The 18,131-nt window shown below is 38.5% G+C and overlaps 1 protein-coding gene across 3 annotated transcripts in view; it reads right to left on the minus strand.

Moving 5' to 3' along the window:
* HEPACAM2 (HEPACAM family member 2) overlaps positions 1-17,794 on the minus strand; it is a 36,894-nt gene extending 19,100 nt beyond the window's left edge. Inside the window, exons 1-5 of one of the 3 annotated variants that reach the window (XM_058525643.1) lie at positions 17,716-17,794; positions 17,239-17,303; position 14,807; positions 10,794-11,144; positions 7,104-7,388 (exon numbers count right to left, since the gene is read on the minus strand). In XM_058525643.1, the coding sequence (XP_058381626.1) occupies positions 7,104-7,388; positions 10,794-11,144; position 14,807; positions 17,239-17,303; positions 17,716-17,794 (781 nt within the window). Of the gene's footprint in view, positions 1-7,103; positions 7,389-10,793; positions 11,188-14,806; positions 14,808-17,238; positions 17,304-17,715 lie in introns of those variants that run through there. The other 2 variants (XM_058525652.1, XM_058525661.1) reach the window with 2 other exon arrangements.
* Between the last annotated feature and the right edge of the window lie 337 nt (positions 17,795-18,131).

Genomic DNA, 18,131 nt, shown 5'->3' on the forward strand with positions numbered 1-18,131 from the left:
TGCTGATTCCGAGTGGTTCTCTATTGTGTCAGCATTTTCTGACCAATCTACCATTGGGGAAACAAATTTCTTAAGATATAAAAGAAACTGAAGATGCAAAACAATAAATTATATTTAGCTAGGGAGCATATAGCCAGCCTTGGTGGTCTGGTGGTTCAGGCTCAGCTCTCTCACCACCGTGACCTGGGGTCATTTCCTGGTCAGGGAACCACACCACTCGTCTGTCGGTTGTCATACTGTGGTGGCTGTGTGTTGCTATGATGCTGAAAGCTATGTCACCGGGATTTCCAATACCAGCAGGATCGCCCATGGTGGTCAGGTTTCAGTGGAGCTTCCAGACTAAGACAGACTAGGAAGAAGGACCTGGCCACCCACTTCTGAAAAAAGTGGTCAGGAAAACCCTATGAATAGCAGTGGAGCATTGTCTGATATAGCGATGGAGGGTGAGAAGATGGCGCAAAAAGACCAGGCAGGGTTCAGCTCTGTGGTACACATGGTCGCTAGGAGACAGAATCGACTTGATGGCACTAACAACAAGAGAATATACACTTTACACTCTGTGCCTTTGCTTCCTAAAGACACAGAGGAGTCTGAAGGAAACGTATAGATTTATATTAATATGTCTATGAAATGATCCTGCTTTCAGAAAGCAAACATTAAAGTTAGTACCTTCAAATCTGAAGTAATCAGGAACTGGAGGTGGAGGATTAAAGTGAAGAGAAATGAACATCCCTTTCTTGTGACTGTACTAGAACCCTGTTGTTTGTTCTCTCATTTCGGACTGTGATACGGTCTCAGGGGGAAACCACTGGTTTAGAACTGTGTGCTATAAAATGGAACACTCTTATTCTGAATTCCACTAAATAGTAAGTTGTGTAAGGGGAATGAAAAGTTGTTTTCACTCACTCAACTAAAATCAATGTGGGGATGTGACTGTGTGCATGATACTCTTCTAGGCACTGTGAGGGAATCTGAGGTGTCGTAAACATGGTTCTTGCGGCTGTTATCTCAGGCCCAGTGCAGCAGCCAGGTCCCTTCAAGTTGTCAGCACTGACAGAACATTAGGGAAGCAAAGGCCACCAACCAATGGGCACTGGTTATGGTTCACATAGTAGGGAACCAATGGGAGGAATCAACCAAGCTTTGGAACAGCAACAGACTCGAATCTATGCACAAAAACTAAAGTCTCAGAGCCTTTCTGAGAGCAGAGCAAGGCAGGTTTGATAAAGAAGAGAAGTGTGGTCATAAAAATACAGCCATTCAGTTTAAGTCTCTGTCTTCCCACTGGTATTCAGGGTTTATAGACTGTGACTATAAAAGCAAATAGCCTGATAATTTAACACACATAAAAATGGGTGACATTTCTTTCAAAGAGTGCTGACATTACTCAAAACTTTTTTGGGAACTCCTCATTTGGAATTACCTTAGGACCTTGCAATGTAATGTAGTATTCTCAAAAGTGGTAATTCTTCCATTTTGGAGCGTGGGTTCATTATGTAGAGGAAGTCCACAGTTATTTAGAGCCAAGGCTGGTAAATAAGGTTGATTCTCTAATTTAATAACATCACTAGTTTAAAATAAAATATGCTTCTAAAGAAAGGAATCTGATTATCTTAGCGTTTCTTCCCTACCGTCATGTTTATTTTGATTTTGCTACTTCCCCATTTGTTGGGTTTTGTGATTGGCATAATCGTTTCTCTTCTGTCTGTCTTTTTTTTTTGTGTGTGTGTGTGTGTGTCTTGATTATATGCTATATCTGGCTCTTCAGAGTTAGCCTCAAATCCCTCAAACTCCCCTACTCCCCACACAAGCATCTCTTTCAGTTCTTGGAACCTAAAACCTTGAAGCATTTAAGTTGCTTGCTTCTGATATGATTTCTTAAAATGTAACATATTTTATCTGATTATATAAGAAATACATGTTCATTGCAGAAAATCCTAAAATTCAGAGAAGCACAATGAAAAGAAAACTCATTTGTAATTTCACCACTCAGAGAACGAATATCCATATTTCAGTGTACGACGTTCAAGTATTTCTTCTCTCTCTCTCTCTCAAGCACACACACACGCACACACACACACACACACACACACACACAGATCTATCAATCTATCTTTCACACTCTATACACTGCTTACAATCTATTTTCTTCTGACTACACTATGATGTTATTTCCTTTTTCATTAGCACTTCAGGCTGACCATCGCTTTACTTTGAGGCACAGCCTTGTACATTATTCATGGGAATGGGCAATCCAGTTGAGACATTGGAGTGATTCAACCAGTGTGGCCTCTGACATTGAAGATGAAAGCAAAAGGATGATTCTATTTGACTTTGGATTATGGTTCAGTTTCTTGCCTTTGGCGGAGAACTCCCAATAGAAACGAACCCTCTGCTTTAGCAATGGCTGTTTACTAAATGACTTGTAAAATCACATATCATCTGTTCTCTTTAACAATTTATGGCTGGGTGGGAACAGTACCTAAATTTCCATCATGATGCTGCTTGCCACCCTGCTAGGGAGCAGATGGCAAGTATTTACTGTGAATGACTTTTTTTTCCTTTAATTTTTATCACTTAGAGTACTTCCCCACAGCAGTGCCATATGTTGCACACAAAATGCAGTGGTTATCGGGTTATTATTTACAACAGGAGCTGGAAGGCATATACATTACATGAACTGCAAGTGGATATTTGTCTGAATTACAGGCTTGACATTATAGTCCACCAAGGCCAATGCCAGATTATGACATCATAACCTCATAAATATATGGTCAATCTTGATAGATTTTGTTATACTTTTTTTCTGCCAAAATAAAAAGTAATTCTTGCTTTCATGAAAACAACTGTTATGGAAACAGTGCCTTAAGAAAACAGAATAGATGACTCATGGTGAAATTCTAAATTATGTTGTGGATATCTATTGGGGAATATTGGAATATGACATTTACTAGATTATTGAGGAACTTTGCCAAAGGTCAGGAAAAAAAACCCACGAAGGGCCAAAGCACTATAACTAAGAAGCTGTTGTCTTATAATGGGAATTTAGCCTTTCTATAGCATCATCAAGCAACACTGGAATCTGAAAGGGATATGAAGAAAGATAATACATTCCATTTTAGTCAAGTTCAAGAAATCTCTATTGAGTTCTTAATCTGTGTCAAGTATTGCCCTAAGGATACAAAGATGAATAAGGCAGAGCTCCTATTTGGGGTGGGGCACTTACGAGTAGAAAAGACTCATAACGCACTGAGTACCCAGGGAGAGATGTGCATGAGGTGCTGCAGAAGCACAGCAAACGTCTTAGTGACACTGAAGAGGTGAGACAAAGTGGGGGCAGGTGAGCCTTTTGGGAGAAGAAGTTGTGAAGGAAGGGAAGGATGTAACCAGGCAAAGAAAGAAAAGTGGGAATAACATCAACCAAGGCACATATTCCCAGTTTGCATGGAATGATAAAGATTGCAAACACATTGATGCCACATCAACAGAAAGCATAAATGACAAATCCTCAGATTATATATTTTACTTAAGTCATATAACCCCAAACCAAGAAAACAAAACAAAAACAAACAATAAAATAGTGATAGCAAGAAAAATTAATAAATTAACGAGTCTGGTTGTGTTTCTATATGTTATATGTGTTTTATACACATATGTTTCTATAGGTAATAATTGCTTAGCAAAAATAAGACTGTGATGTTTGATTTTTGAATCAAATTAAACTTAGTGAATAAATGAATGAATGAATGAGTGAATGAATGAATATCAGTAAGGTGAGATGTTGACCAAGCGAAGCCTTTTGCATTTGAATGTAAAAATAATCAAGAAAATAAATTAACAATACTATTTTCACAATTACCTTTTAATGAAAGTAAAAATCTTTTTTAAATCATCTCTACAATGTGTAAATGGAACAATTTGTAAATTTTCTCAGCGTTCATCTTGCTATTTGTCATTAGCCTATACTCGTGACAGACGTTTCTCTGTGAGATTTCCATAGACTATGTCTAAAAGAATGTAAAGAAGAAAGTTCAGTCTGTAAATAGAAGATACATTCCGTGAAATCTGAATTTATTCAAATTGGGATATTTTAATTCTTTCAAACAACACAGGAAAGGAAAGAAGGTTTAGAGTTTGAAGCATAATATTTAGCATTTACAGGTGTGATTATGGATTTTTTCCCCATTTTTATACTTTCCACACTGTATGTCAGCATATTCTGTGATAATAATGAGATTGGAGCATGAACTTGCACATGTTGAAAGAAAGATCTTATTTTCACTTTGCCAGACAAAAATAAACTGTATTGCAAAATGGAAGCATAATTAAAGATGCAAATGATATTTTTATGTGCCTGTAATTGCTTATACAATTTCCTTAGGAATTTTAAATTTAAATCTATGGCTAGAGTTTAAAGATAGGTAGATAGATGCAGAGATAAATAGATAGATATAAGAAAGAACTGATGTAAAGAAAATATTTTCCTACAGAAAAAGTATGTTAAATTAAAGAATGGTCATGTTTGGGGAAGAAAAGAGTTCTTCTCAAGGTATTCTTTCAATTTTTTCTTTGAAGGTATCTTCTAAATTATCCAGGCTCTCCAAACTTCTTGCTGTCATGTTGTCAATTATGTCAGCATAGTTTTGGCTCAAAGGAAAAAAAAAAGAAAAGAAAGGAAAAGAAAAAGAGCTAACATTATTGAGTTCTTCCTATGTGCCACTCACTGACTTCTCTACACATAAAATTTCACTTAATCCTCCCCATCCTTCTTACACTGGGGACAGTGTAGATAAAGAGATGAGAGAACTGACACACAGAATGGGGGAGTCACTTGCACACACTGGTAATGGCAGAGCCAGGGCTTTAACCCAGACAGTCTGAGTTTACAGCTCAGGCTCATAACCAGTGCAGTATTCAATGCATTCCCCCAATGACGTGATATTAACTAGAGCACATGATCAAAACAAACCACGACAAGGGTTTCTTCAGTTAACAAGGATGCTCCAACACAGTCTCACTTCCTGTTGTCTCTCACCACATGGAGTGATGGTTCCTTGGGATTAATTTTCATTAGATGATATCTGGCTGGTTTACTATCTTGTTTTGCATTTTGTAGCTTTTCTATGTGAATGTAAACCATTTAGACCAAACAATAAAATATAATGTAAGGATGTGCCTCCACAGGCCTAGATTTGATTCGCTCTGCTCACGTTTTTTTTCACTGTGCTTAAATAAGATGAATGTTTAGGTCTGTGCTACTTGGAGTTGAATGGAAGTTTTAATTCATGTCAGAATAACCTTATTCAATCAAGAATATGACTACACAATAAATAGATTGCACTAAATCTTAATTTTTTACTCTAATTCAATGCTAGTCATACAGACAGTCAGTTTATAATTTCTTTGTGAATCTATTCCTCAGCCCAAGTTTTAAGGCAGACAGAATATTTTTCACAATGTTATCTAAGTATAAGATTATGTAAAACTACTGTAATAATACAGCCAAAAGTTCAGCTATGAAAATAATGCCATTGCTAAACACAATATAACTAACGATTGTAACAAATTTTATATAATTTGCTTGCAGTGTGCGGTGTTTTGGTAGTTCTCCGTGAAAAATGATACTTTCCTTCTTCTTTGGCACTCTTTAATAAAATTTTTTCTGTTTCTGAGTGAAGGGACTGGTTCATCTTTGAGACATTGAATTTTTTTTTTTATAATTTTATTTATTTATTTTTTTCCCCCAAAGCTCCAGTAGATAGTTGTATATCATAGCTGCACATCCTTCTAGCTGCTGTATGTGGGACACGGCCTCAGCATGGCCGGAGAAGCGGTGCGTTGGTGCACGCCCGGGATCTGAACCCCAGGGCGCCAGGAGCGCACGCACTTAACCGCTAAGCCACGGGGCCGGCCCGAGACATTGAATTCTGAATTTACCAGTCTTAATTCTATCCTTATGGTCCAACCAGCTGAAACCTCCACCCTCACGCCACAGGGGTGAGAAGTTTTCCTTCACTATGCCTCACTTTTCTTGTGAATCTGCTGTTGTGGCTAAGCTCTAAGCTACATGGTAACTGATAGGAAGACTTCCCAGTGTGATAGGCCATTGGGTCTCAACTAGGGGTAATTCTGCCCATTCCCTCCTAGGGAACATAGAGCAATGTCCAGAGACATTTTTAGTTGTCACAGCTGGAGGGGGATTGTTACTGGTATGTAGTGGGAAGAGGCCAGGGATGCTATTAAAACATCCTATAAGGCATAGGACAGCCCCCACTACAAGGAGCTGTTCAGCCCCAAATGTCACTAGTGTGGAGGATGAGAAGCCCAGTGCAAAGCTGAAGTTAGAAGGCAGTATTAAACATATTGTGGTGCTATGGAGTAGAGGGGACTGGGGAAAAATACAATAAAGAAAGGGATCTTGTTTGGGTTGGTGATAACGTTATGACAGAAACTGAAGAGTTTATGAACTTAACTCTGTACATGAGGCTAAACAATAGCAACAAGAACAGAAAAAAAGAATCAAAGAAAATGCAAATCCGAAATAATTACTGTTCCCTGGGGACCTGAATACCTTAGTGCAGAATAATTACACTATGATGCTCCCTGTACCCTGCCTCTAAAAATGGAACTGAGAAAATGGGCAGAGAGAACAGCCATGCTCTGGAATGCACTACCCATTCATTTCCCATGACCTGGGAGCATTCTTTCTCCCTGTGGTCAGCTACAGAGCACATCTCTCTCCCAGTTTACAATCACCAACTCTTCCTCCTTGGGGATGGATAAATTAGGGCCTTCTGCATGGTTTTGGGTTCTTGAAATTGAGGTTTCTACTTTCCACTGGAAATAAGGTCACACAATGAACTAAGTCACAAAATGTATCCTGAAAGGCCCCTGACCAGTATCTCAACTTGATCTTCAAGAAATAGGGTTATGCAAATAAATATATTTCATGACAAGACAGTGCCTAGGAAGTGTGATTACAACTAGTATTGCACTAAGATAATGATAAAAACCAAATGACATCTTGTGTTGATATTCTCTGTGATTATCCTTGTGAGAAATTCCCAGAAGAAAACTCATGAATATTTTTTTAAAAAACTCACAATATATGATGGGCATAATGATGTCACTTTCCATCTCACTGACAGGGTTCTTCACCAGGCAACTGTAATTCCCAATGTCTTCTTTGGTCACTGGAGCAATATGAAGGGTGTTGTTTTGGGGAGAAAAGGAGTTGGTGGAGGTGGTGTGTACAGGCCTCCCATTTTTTAGCCACTGGTAAACCAGTCGGGTGCCCCCTTCCACAATGCACGTCAGGGTCATGTTCTCCACGTACTCCACAGCCCCAGAGGAAGGCTGAGTCTGCACCACCGGTTTCGTGACAGGGTCTGCAATATCAAGAGAGATAGAAATGATTTTTGCCACCAGGGAATTGTAAAAAAGTCTGTGAGGACTTTCAAATGTTACATCCTGGGGAAATGATTCTACAGTTTTATACCTTGTAAATGTGGACAGTTCAGGCAATAATTAAAGAAGAGAATAAAAAAGTTACAGAAAATGCAAAATGATAAAACATAAAAGTATCATTTATAGCAGAGATTACTAAATTCTAGAACTTATACTGCAAGGATTTTCTAATGAGAACCTTTACTTTATAGATAATACAGTTAGTGGTAAACTGAAGTTAAATGCCCACTTCATTCTTTCCTGTTCATTGTGCTTTCCCCAATACCACAAAGGTAGACTCTCAGAGGGAAAATTCACATGGTTATTCCTCTCTCCTGATTTGTCCTAGTGTCCCAAGAGCAGCTGGTTGGGGTAGATATGGTGAACCCAAATTTCTATCAATCACCTGTAAAATATAAAGCTCATATATATTATGCTTTTGGGAGACTGAGGGAAAGTTTGAGAGAATCACATATGTACCATTTACTTTTCCTTCTATGTAAGCAAAGTAATTATATGTTCTAATTGCTTTGCATTTGTGTTGCAACATTATGTCAATCACTTTGACAAACCAAAGCCTACATTTCAACAGCAATTCAATCTGAAAATAGGATAAAATGTGTTATTGGGATTACACCACTTTAGAGATATAAAAGACAAATCCAATAGAAATTTCTGTTGCAACCTCAAGTCATAAGAAAATAGTTTTATTTCATGGGTCTGGTACACAGTAGATACATATTTGTCAAATGAATAAATTTCCAAGAATGGGTAAATATTTTCTCCCTGAGTTTTAACTCTAAAATTGTTGGATAAGGATGGGAATTATATAAGTACTCACAACCATTTTCAGCAAGCTTCATGAATCTTTGAGGTTCTTGACTCTGATAAAGGACAGTGACTTGCCCAGAGTTACAGAGCAGTTAGTGACAAAATGAAGATGGCTTTAACTCTGGCAACGTTTCTTTCCTGCTTTTTGGAGACATATGCATTTAATAATCTCCTTCCGTGTATGATTACAGGACACAGAGAGTGTGGGATGATATATAAGTGACAGGTGATAGGCTCCAATATTTAGATTTTAATTTTCTACAAAGCCTTTAATTGGGGTTGATGCATCTCCTCAGGTAAATCTGTCTTGACTCATACTTTCATTTTCCTACACTGGAAAATGTTCATTAGGGCACAAACAGACCCAATCCTTCAGCCCAGAGAAGATAGGAGAAAATGAAAGATAAGGAGAAAGGGAGTTGAAAGGCAACTTGCAGGGGAGCTGAGCAGTTCTGAAGCCTCCAGTCTTTCTCAAGATGGGTGCAATCAACCTGTCCACTCAGTGTAATCCTATATCTTCCCTGGCAAGAACAAAGGATTTAGAAGAGCTTTTGGTTACATTTTTATGATTTAAAAAGAAAAATGTGTTATGTATATTTATTATGTAGAAAATCTTATGTTTAAAATATGTCTATGTGTGGAAATATATGTGGTATGGGATAAGTCACAAGGGTAACATGTCGATGGTTCTGCATGGGGAGAACCAATCATTAGAATAGACATTGGTATTGTGAGCATATACTTGCCTAAAACAGTGTAACTCCAATGTGGAAGTTTCCTAAGAAGACTTTGTGGGCAGGCCCTAAACCCATAGTAAGGCTTTTGGGTTGCACTTCCTTAGACAGATCCAATTTCACTACACATTAACAAGAAATGGATGTTCTATTAAAAGTTTTGGGGAGAGTTAGGATATTACACAGGAGAATTTCATGAATATTTCCTTTAGAATTTTCTCCTTTTCGTTTCCTAAATTTGCTCTCTAGGCATCTGCTTCCACATCCTGTGTCTTTGCTCTGCTGCAGTCTCTCTCATCTCCACTCATTTCCTCCACAGATATTCACTGAGCACCCACTAACAGCCAGCGACAGGTTTCAGGCACTGAGGACGAAGCAGGAAACAACACAAAGTCCCGGTTCCCATGGACCTCATATTCCAGGTAGGGAAGAGAAACAATAAATAAATAAAAATATATAATACGCCCAGGTGGAATTAAGTGCTATGAAGAGAATACAGCAGAACTCAAGATAGAGAGTAACTCTCTCTCTCGCTCTTGCTCTCTCTCACTCTCACTCTCTCTGTATTTGGGGAGTGAGGTTATACTTTATATAAGGTGGTCAGGAAAGGCTTCACAGATAAAGTGACATTTCTGCTGAGACCTAAAGGAAATAAGGGAGAGATCCATGCTATTACCTAGGAGAAGAACAGTCTAGGTAGAGTGAATAGCAAGTACAAAGGCCCTGAGGTGTGAGTGCGTTTGGCCTGTTCAAGGAAGAGCGAGGAGGCCAGTGTGGTCAGCACAGAGTGAGTGAGAGAAAGAGAGGTAGGAAATGGGGTCAGAGAGGTGCTGGGTGTGTTGGGGAGATCATGTTGGGCCTTGTAGGCCACTGTGAGTACTTTGACCTTTATTCTGAGTAACAGAAAGCTATGGGAGGCTTTTAAGCTGAGGAGGCAGGAGGGGAAGCAGGGGGCTAGGTGACAGGCTGTTAGGCTAGCCCAGGCCAAGCTGACATGGGGTGGATCGGGGAGTAGTGGGGTTGGTGGGAAGTGACTGAACTCTGTCTATATTTTGAAGGTCAAGCTGACAGGGTCAACTTGTGGGCTGGATGTAGCACATGACAGAAAGAGGCGGTCAATGATGACTGAAAAGCTTGGGCCTGAGCAATTGATGGAATGGAGTTGGTATTTACTAAAATGGAGGAATATTGTTAAACAAACAGGTTTAGAGGGAAAAATCAGAAGTTGGCTTTAGGACATAGTATATTTAAGGTACGCCAGTTACATACCTCAATAAGGAAAATAAACGTCTGAAAGTTAGCTGACCCCACTCTCTCTCAGAGAACATTTCCAGCAACTTCTATTGTTCCTTAAGTATGGTGCTTGAGCAAGTCTCAACCTTCCCCAAACAGTGTACCAAAATAAAAGTCTCCAAATGACAAAAATAGGGCTCTTCCCAGGGTGCATTCTAAGAAAATAAGATTTTCTGCATCTCATTATATCAGCAACTTTATACTGATAGTTCCCAAGCAAACAAATAATAAATTCTACTTGTTGCTTGATTACCTTTAGCGGGGCACTGTGCATATCCTTTACATGCATGTCTTATGTAATCTTCAGAAAGCCTCATGAGGTAGATAATGTCTTTCGTGCCATGAGGCCATGAGACACTGAGGCTCTGAGGGTTAATTAGTTTTCCCAAAGTTGCAGAGCCAGGACCTAAAGCCCAGGTAGTCTAATCTCCTGAGCCTTTGCTAACTACCATGCTACCCAGCTGCCCATGGCACTTATAGTGGACTCACCATCAACGGTGACTCGTATCTTCTGACTAGCTGATAGAGTTCCATTTCCCTGAATGTTGACCTTCACGATGTAATTGCCTTCGTCAGTGAACTGCAGCGGGTTGATGAGCAGAGATGCATTGGGTGGCATCATGGTGAACTTGTGTTGGTATTCCAAGTCAGGAACCACAGACTTGTTCACAGAGCCCAGTAAGTATTTGGGCATCGTGTGGGGTCTCTCAAACAGCCATATGATCTGGATGTCTGATGCCTGTGTGTGGAATCCATAGTGCACAGGGAGGTAGAGGGCTTGACCCCTGATGCCATGGATGGTGTGCGATGGCACTGCCACCTTCAGCCCCGAGCAAGCACCTGCCACAAAGGAAAGGAGAGCCATCAAGACCCTGAGCCACATTTCACAATCTAAAGTGGCAATGCAGAGAGATCCTGATCGGGTGATAAGCCTTTTCAAAGAGACGCTTCTGGTACTAACCATTCTAGTATCGGTTACCTGTAGAGGTAAATATTTGTCTCTGAAACTTTCTGCATTTTAAAACTCCACCCAAAGACTATGCTGATTGCGTGACTTCTTTAAAGCCAAGATGAAAAGGAAAAGCAGAAGTTATTATCTATGACTGTTAAAGAAAAAGAGAACTGGGAAAGATTATTAGTTCTAAAGTCCAATGAAACCTTTAAAAGCATTTGAAATTGTGACAGCATTAATGTCTGAGTCATATCACATCCTAATCAAACTATGCGATTTGAGAAACACTGAGGGGATACTTCCTCCTCAGAATCTTCCTCCAAAGTCTTCTGAAATGGCTTAATAGTCGATTATTGGAAGTTTTCCCCTTTAGCTAAAGCCTTGCCCAGTGCAAATATCCCAAGGAGAGTGGCATTAAACCGTTATCAGTCATGATCAGTCATTCCTGCCCAGAAGCAGGAATCTGGTTGGTGTGTTTGAGGAAGAGCACGAGGCAGGAGCAGATGGAGCAGAGCGGAGGAGGAGCGTGGTGAGACAAGAGGTCAGCAAGGTGGCCGGTGCCAGATCAGACAGCGTCTTAGAGTTACAGCAAACACTTTGGCAATTTTACTTTGAGTGAGATAGGGATGTAATTGGAGTTTTACGAGCAGAGGAGGGATATTACTATTTATTTTTTAAGGTGCACTCTAGCTGCTGTGAGAATAGACTGAAACATGGGCAGGAGCAGGAGCAGGGTAGGCAAGAGATGACTGTGCTGTAGACCAGGGTGGTAGTAAAAGATATTGTGAGAAAAGACTGGTGGTGCTAATGGGATTTGTTGACACATTGGGGATGGGACACAAGAAACAAAGGGAGTCAAGAATATTTCCAAGGTTGTTGACTTGATCAACTGGAAGAATGGAGTTGTCATTTATTAATCGGCAACTGAGTTAATCATGGAGAAGACTGTGGAGAGAATAGGTTTTTTGGGAGAAGATCAGGAGTCAGATTTGGATATGTTCATTTTAGATGCCCATTAGACATCCAAGAGGCAATGTTGAAAGGATATACTGGGCACGAAAGCCTGACTAAAGTAGGTTTAGGAGAGAATGAGGGGCCTGGAGGGCCTTGGAGTTCGGAGCTCTGCCCACTGCATAGCCCTGGCTCCTAACTTCCTGTGTGCCTGGGCTGTTTGGGCCCATGCACTCGCTGCTATGCTTGCAGGTTTCTTCCTAGTTTCTGGTACCCAGAGACTTCGCCATCTTTACCTCGAGCCATGATATATTGTTTTACTTTATCTAGCATTTCTATGTGTTTGCAGCGCGAAGAAACTCCTCCTTAGCTCAGGCTACCATGTTACTGGAATCCTAATGAAAAACTCTCTGTTTCAAAATCCTCATTTTACAAGGGAGCAATATGGTACCTTCATCATATGAACATTTGAAATGGTGGGGGAGAGAATGGGAGGAATTTAAATGTGAAGCATTTTGAACAGTGAGGGAAACAAGAAAGAATGGAAAGGAAATTGGAGACAATAAGTATAGACAGCACTTCTGGGAGTTTTGCTGTGAAGGAGAGCAGAAAAATGTTTTTTTCTTTCTTCTTGTTTTCTTTACATGGATGCTGAACAGCATGTTTGCAGCTACTGGAAATGAAACACTAGAAAGTGAAATGTTGATGAAGCAGAATAGAGATGGATAAAGGTAGAACAAAATCTTCAAGTAGGTGAGAAGAGATAGAAATTCAGGCACAAAAAGGGATCTCTTACAATTTCAATTTTCTAGTATATAAAATATTTATCCTCTTTGATTCCCTCTCCTTTTCATCCCTACAAGGAAGGGGATCTTCAAGCTTTATCCAAATCATGTTGTGACTTGGATAATTAGGAAGGGAAAGGTAAAAAGATTTGTTCGTCTTTTGCGATGATTTCTTTGGAGAAATTGAAAGATGTAGGACTGCTCCTATGAGGAATCAAGTTCGATCAGCAGTAAATTTCTCTCTTTCCTCCCCAGGGTAGAGGTGGGAGCAAAGATTTCCATGGTTTTGGTCTTTGGCTAGGTGTCAGTAGACAGTGAGACCCTGAGGCTGGCAGGGAAGTTAGAGCAAAGAACTCAGGAGGAGAGTGCACAAAGAGGAAGATTAGAGGAGGTTAGAGGAGAAGGGACTCCTAGATGCTCAACTGAAATTGACTATCCGGACTGAAAATTAGGTGAATATATGGGAAAAAGAAACGTGTCTTAACAGTCTCCTTGGGCTGTGTATTTGTGATTGACATATATATATTTTTTCTGATAATGGGCTGAACACACACATTCATTTTAGTGGTTTGGTCCATAACGAAGAAGTTGTAAAGGTATGAGGATTTTCTTCTGTTTTCTTTTGTGCAAGAATGTTTAAGTTAACATTCTTGTTAAGCAAAAATGTTAAATTTGTAGTTGTTCCTAATTAGAATCATTAGAAAAAGAAGAAACTCATTGCTGGGAATTCTAAAGACGAGATAAAGTGGACTGCAGAAAAGGAGTAGTGGTTTCTGCAAGGAAATCATAAGAGAGAGAAAAGAAGATGAGAGAGTAAATCTAGGACTTTAAACTAGTGATGTCTGAGATATGTGCAGCAGAGGCTGACAGAAGGGAGTGAAGCTCTTGAAGTCATAGATTTAGAGGGACATTGGGCATTTGGATGGGGGACCAGTACAGGAAAAGAGTCCTCTTAGTATATGTTATCTTTGCAAAACAACATGCATCTATATTCCTTTCATTAAAATTGGTGATAAGAAGCTCCTGCCAAGTTCCTGGTAAGCAATAAACAAAAATTAGTTTTTTGAGTACCCATTGTTATTAACTTAAGATAGGTAAAATGTAATTATCACTGTATTTATTAAGCATATTGCTGTCTCCTTTTTTTTTTTTTTGGTGAGGAAGATTGGCCCTGAGCTAACGTCTGTTGCTGATCTTTCCTCTTTTTGCTGGGGAAGATTGGCCCCCTGAGCTAACATCTGTGCCCATCCTCCTCTATATTGTATGTGGGATGCCGCCACAGCATGGCTTGGTGAGAGGTGTGTAGGTCCACACCTGGGATCCGAACCCGCGAATCCTGGGCCGCTGAAGAGGAGAGGGCAAACTTAACCACTACGCCACCGGGACAGCCCTGCTGTCTCCTTTTTTACTTCAGTGAATATGAATATATTTATGACGGTTTCCTGGTTCACTCTTAATCTTGGACTCCCTTATCCTATTTCCACCACATATTCTTAAATTTATCACTTGCAAATTACCTTGAAATAAGGGATTTCAGGAACGTAGTCTCTAAACTTGCAGAGAGATTTCTGTATTTGATACTTTGATAAAGTTAGAAATCCACTGAAACGCAAGGTCTTAGTAAAGGACACATACTTGGGATAAAATGGTGATTGGTCAGTTAAGTGACCTTAGACAAGTCATTTTAGTTTTCTGGACCTCAGTTTTCTCATGTGTGAGAAAAAAGTAATATTAGATGAGGTCTAAGGACTCTCTCTATTCTTTACATTTATGTTCTTGACATTCTGAGATGCTTTTCTCAGGGTAGCAGCTACCCTACATTTGAAGGTGAAGGGCCCGTATTTAATTGAGAGAGGGCCCGAAGAATTCTGAAGTATCGAGTCTCAGGTTTTAGTCTACTTATTAAGTTGTCAACCCCCGGATATCCTTTAATAAAGTGGCAATTCTATGTTTATTGCCAAGGAATCAAGAGGGATGGTGGGAATCCACATCATTGCTTTGAGAATGCATTGGACAAAGCTGCATGGCTGCTGACATAAAACTCAGTAGTCGCCTCTGACGTGAGTAGTTGGTCACCGACTCCATTTAATACGTTTTACAGCTCAACCTAGAAACCACTGCTAGACTGAGATGTAGAATAGACGGCCTGAATGCGACTCTGGCCAATCTGTTCTTGTCGTTTGAGGAAGTCATCGCAGAAGTCCTTGTTTACTTTATTTTTTGTTGGTGGGAGGGTGGTAAGGAGAAGAATCCTTTTTTATCTACTTTTTTTTTTGTAGTTGAAAAAGATAAACTGAGATTGTAATATTCTGAAAATGGTTGGGAGGCACTTTACTACTATGGAGTGCTAGCATCACTAGAATAGAAATGTTGGTGACTTTTGGATCTTGAATCACAATGTTGAATCTTTAAACATTGGCATGATGCAATCCTTAGTTATAGTGAATTTTGGGGAATAAACAGATAATTGGATGCTTCCTCTACATTTCAGGAACACATAGTCTCCTGCCATTGCTGTATTCCCTGCTACAAATGTGATGAAACCATGCCGCCAAAGCAGCAGTTTACTAACTTAAAAAAATTAGCTTCATTTTGAAAATTTTTCAAGTGCTCTTTTCTAGTTGTATGAGAAAACCTAAAGGACTAAAACTATTGATTTTAGAAAGTCAACCTCTGTATGGACAAATAAACTTCCAGAAAATAAATGATATAAAAATTGATGAAATCTTAATTTCCTTTTGATATTCCAAATATTTGGACTTAAATAAAAATTCAACTTCATTATTAGTTTCACTACTACTAATTTTTTGAGTATAAAAAAGGAAAATAGAATTTTTGCATATCAGCCATTATACTAATCTGGAGAAACATTGATAATACCATTAATAATCTGACATACAAAATTATAGCAATAATCTCCCTTTTAGAGACTCTCTTAAACTGTACAACAATAGCATTATAAAGGAATGCCCAGTGTTAAGAAACGCTTGAAGTCATATTGTAAAGTTTATCTATATTCCGGCAACAAAAGACTCCCTAGCCCAGTTTCACTGTATTGAATATAAACATCAGACTTCACAAAGTGACCTCTAGATGCAGTTCAAAATAGTTGGCATTTAGTTCCCCATTATCATGTATTATGATATTAGCAAGCATAACAAAACTATTGTTGACTGTAAATAAACTCTTGCATCTTTAGAGAAAATAGAAATTATGAAATTGTACTTTGAATAGACTACAAATTACATTTTGAAGATTTTTTTAAAAGAAAAGACAAACAGATATTCATTCCAAAAAACAAAAAGATTTCCACACTATCTCTGGTCTTTACAACACATTACCAATGGAGAAAAGTAAATTTGCCTAAGAAAGAAAGTCTTAAGGGATAATAACTGTTTTAACTACTTATGAACATGCTATCTATTTCTCTCAAGTACATTTTAATTTTATTTTAGCTGAATTCCTCAAATGAATTGTCTCTAAGTTCTTCTTAAAGCCAATTATAAAAACATTACTTATGAAATGACAGCAGTCCAGTTATAAAATTAAGTGGGGCACTGACACATAGAATACTTTCAAAGCCCAGAAAAATGCAAAAAAGAAAAGATAAAAAGCTAGTTATGGTAATTGTTTAATTTTTCTAAAAATTTCAAAAACTAAAAATCTATATAGGCTTGAATTTGACAACAAAAACACTAGGACAATCACAACTATGGGAAACTCAAACACTTTTAAAAAAATTTGCAAACTGTACATTTCAAATATGTGGGATACATATAACATTAGGTATAAATTTGAATAACAATCAGATTTACATGAAAACTATAACAAAATATACCACTGAAAGCAAGGCTCTAAACTACAGAAGAAGGCTAAAACTTAAATTGCTTATTTAGCTAAGTTGTTACAATTTAAGGAATAAAGTCTTTTTTGAATTCCTTTCTGTTGAATATAAACAAAACGAGAAGCTAATAACTTTTAAAATTGATAAACAGGAAAGAATAGAAAGGAGAATATCTGGTGAAAATAACGATGACATAAAAACAGTGGGAATATTGGAGAAAGACTCCTCTAAACTCTAAGGATCAGGAGGAGAATGAGGGAAAAACAGTAAGGTAGAGAAAAATTTTTTTAATAGGACTAGCCATTGGGCAAAGAGAAAGGCAAAAGGCATTTTAAAGAAAAAACTTTTTACACACGTCTCCCTATTGTGTATAAAATATTTTTTGTCAGTTTGGAACCTCACCTTTTTCCATATTTCATAAGATAGGTAATTTAAAGTGAAGGAGAGCTCACAGCTTGCCACAATATCTTTAACGTAAAAAACAGAAAACCATTCTCATAAATCGTTTTGAGTTTCACTATAAGCGGTCACAAATTCACAGCCTATAAGAATTTTTGGAAAATAAAATGCATTGAGGACTATTGAACCTACACGTAAACTCTGTAAAAAGAAGACATTCATTAGGTTTGTAGAATGTTTTAACTTTCTTAACTAGTGCTATTGACAATAATTGTTGTTCTAAGAAAACAATAACCATCTATTTACTGAACCTCATTTCTCCTAAATGTTCCTGCTTCTTTGGTGGAACAGTGTGTTATTGTTTAAAAGATTCTGAGCTGTTCTTCAACTGAGTGAATCTACAGCCTACAGCAAATATTTACCTTATGCCCACAATTTAAAAAAAACAACAGCTAAAACACAATTCATGCAGTGCCTTACCTAAGAGAAGGAGGTATATTTTGCACTGAAAGACCCCAAATGTGCTGCTGAAGGGCTCCATGAAAGCATCCTGTCCCATGCATACAGCACCCTGTTCCTGGTGGCAACTTGGTTCATGGACCAGCAGCTGCTGGTTTATTTGCTAGGGAAATTAGCAGTGAGGTAACAGACCCTATCCTGCCTCTTGCTTCTGTGATTTGAATACAGAGTGAATGTGTATACAAAGGACACAGGGAATGGGAACACCTGTTATACGCTCTGCAAGAATACAGGCTTATGACTTTCAGAACAGCTTCTTAGCGATTATCAGTAATTGTCAGTCTATTTCATGAATTATTCTTAGTTATTAATAATCACATGAAGGAAAACATCCTTTTGGGGGACTTTATTGAAAAACAGTATGCTTTCATAATGAG

This window comes from Diceros bicornis, chromosome 3, assembly GCF_020826845.1.
Source record: "Diceros bicornis minor isolate mBicDic1 chromosome 3, mDicBic1.mat.cur, whole genome shotgun sequence".
Taxonomy (NCBI): Eukaryota; Metazoa; Chordata; class Mammalia; order Perissodactyla; family Rhinocerotidae; genus Diceros; species Diceros bicornis.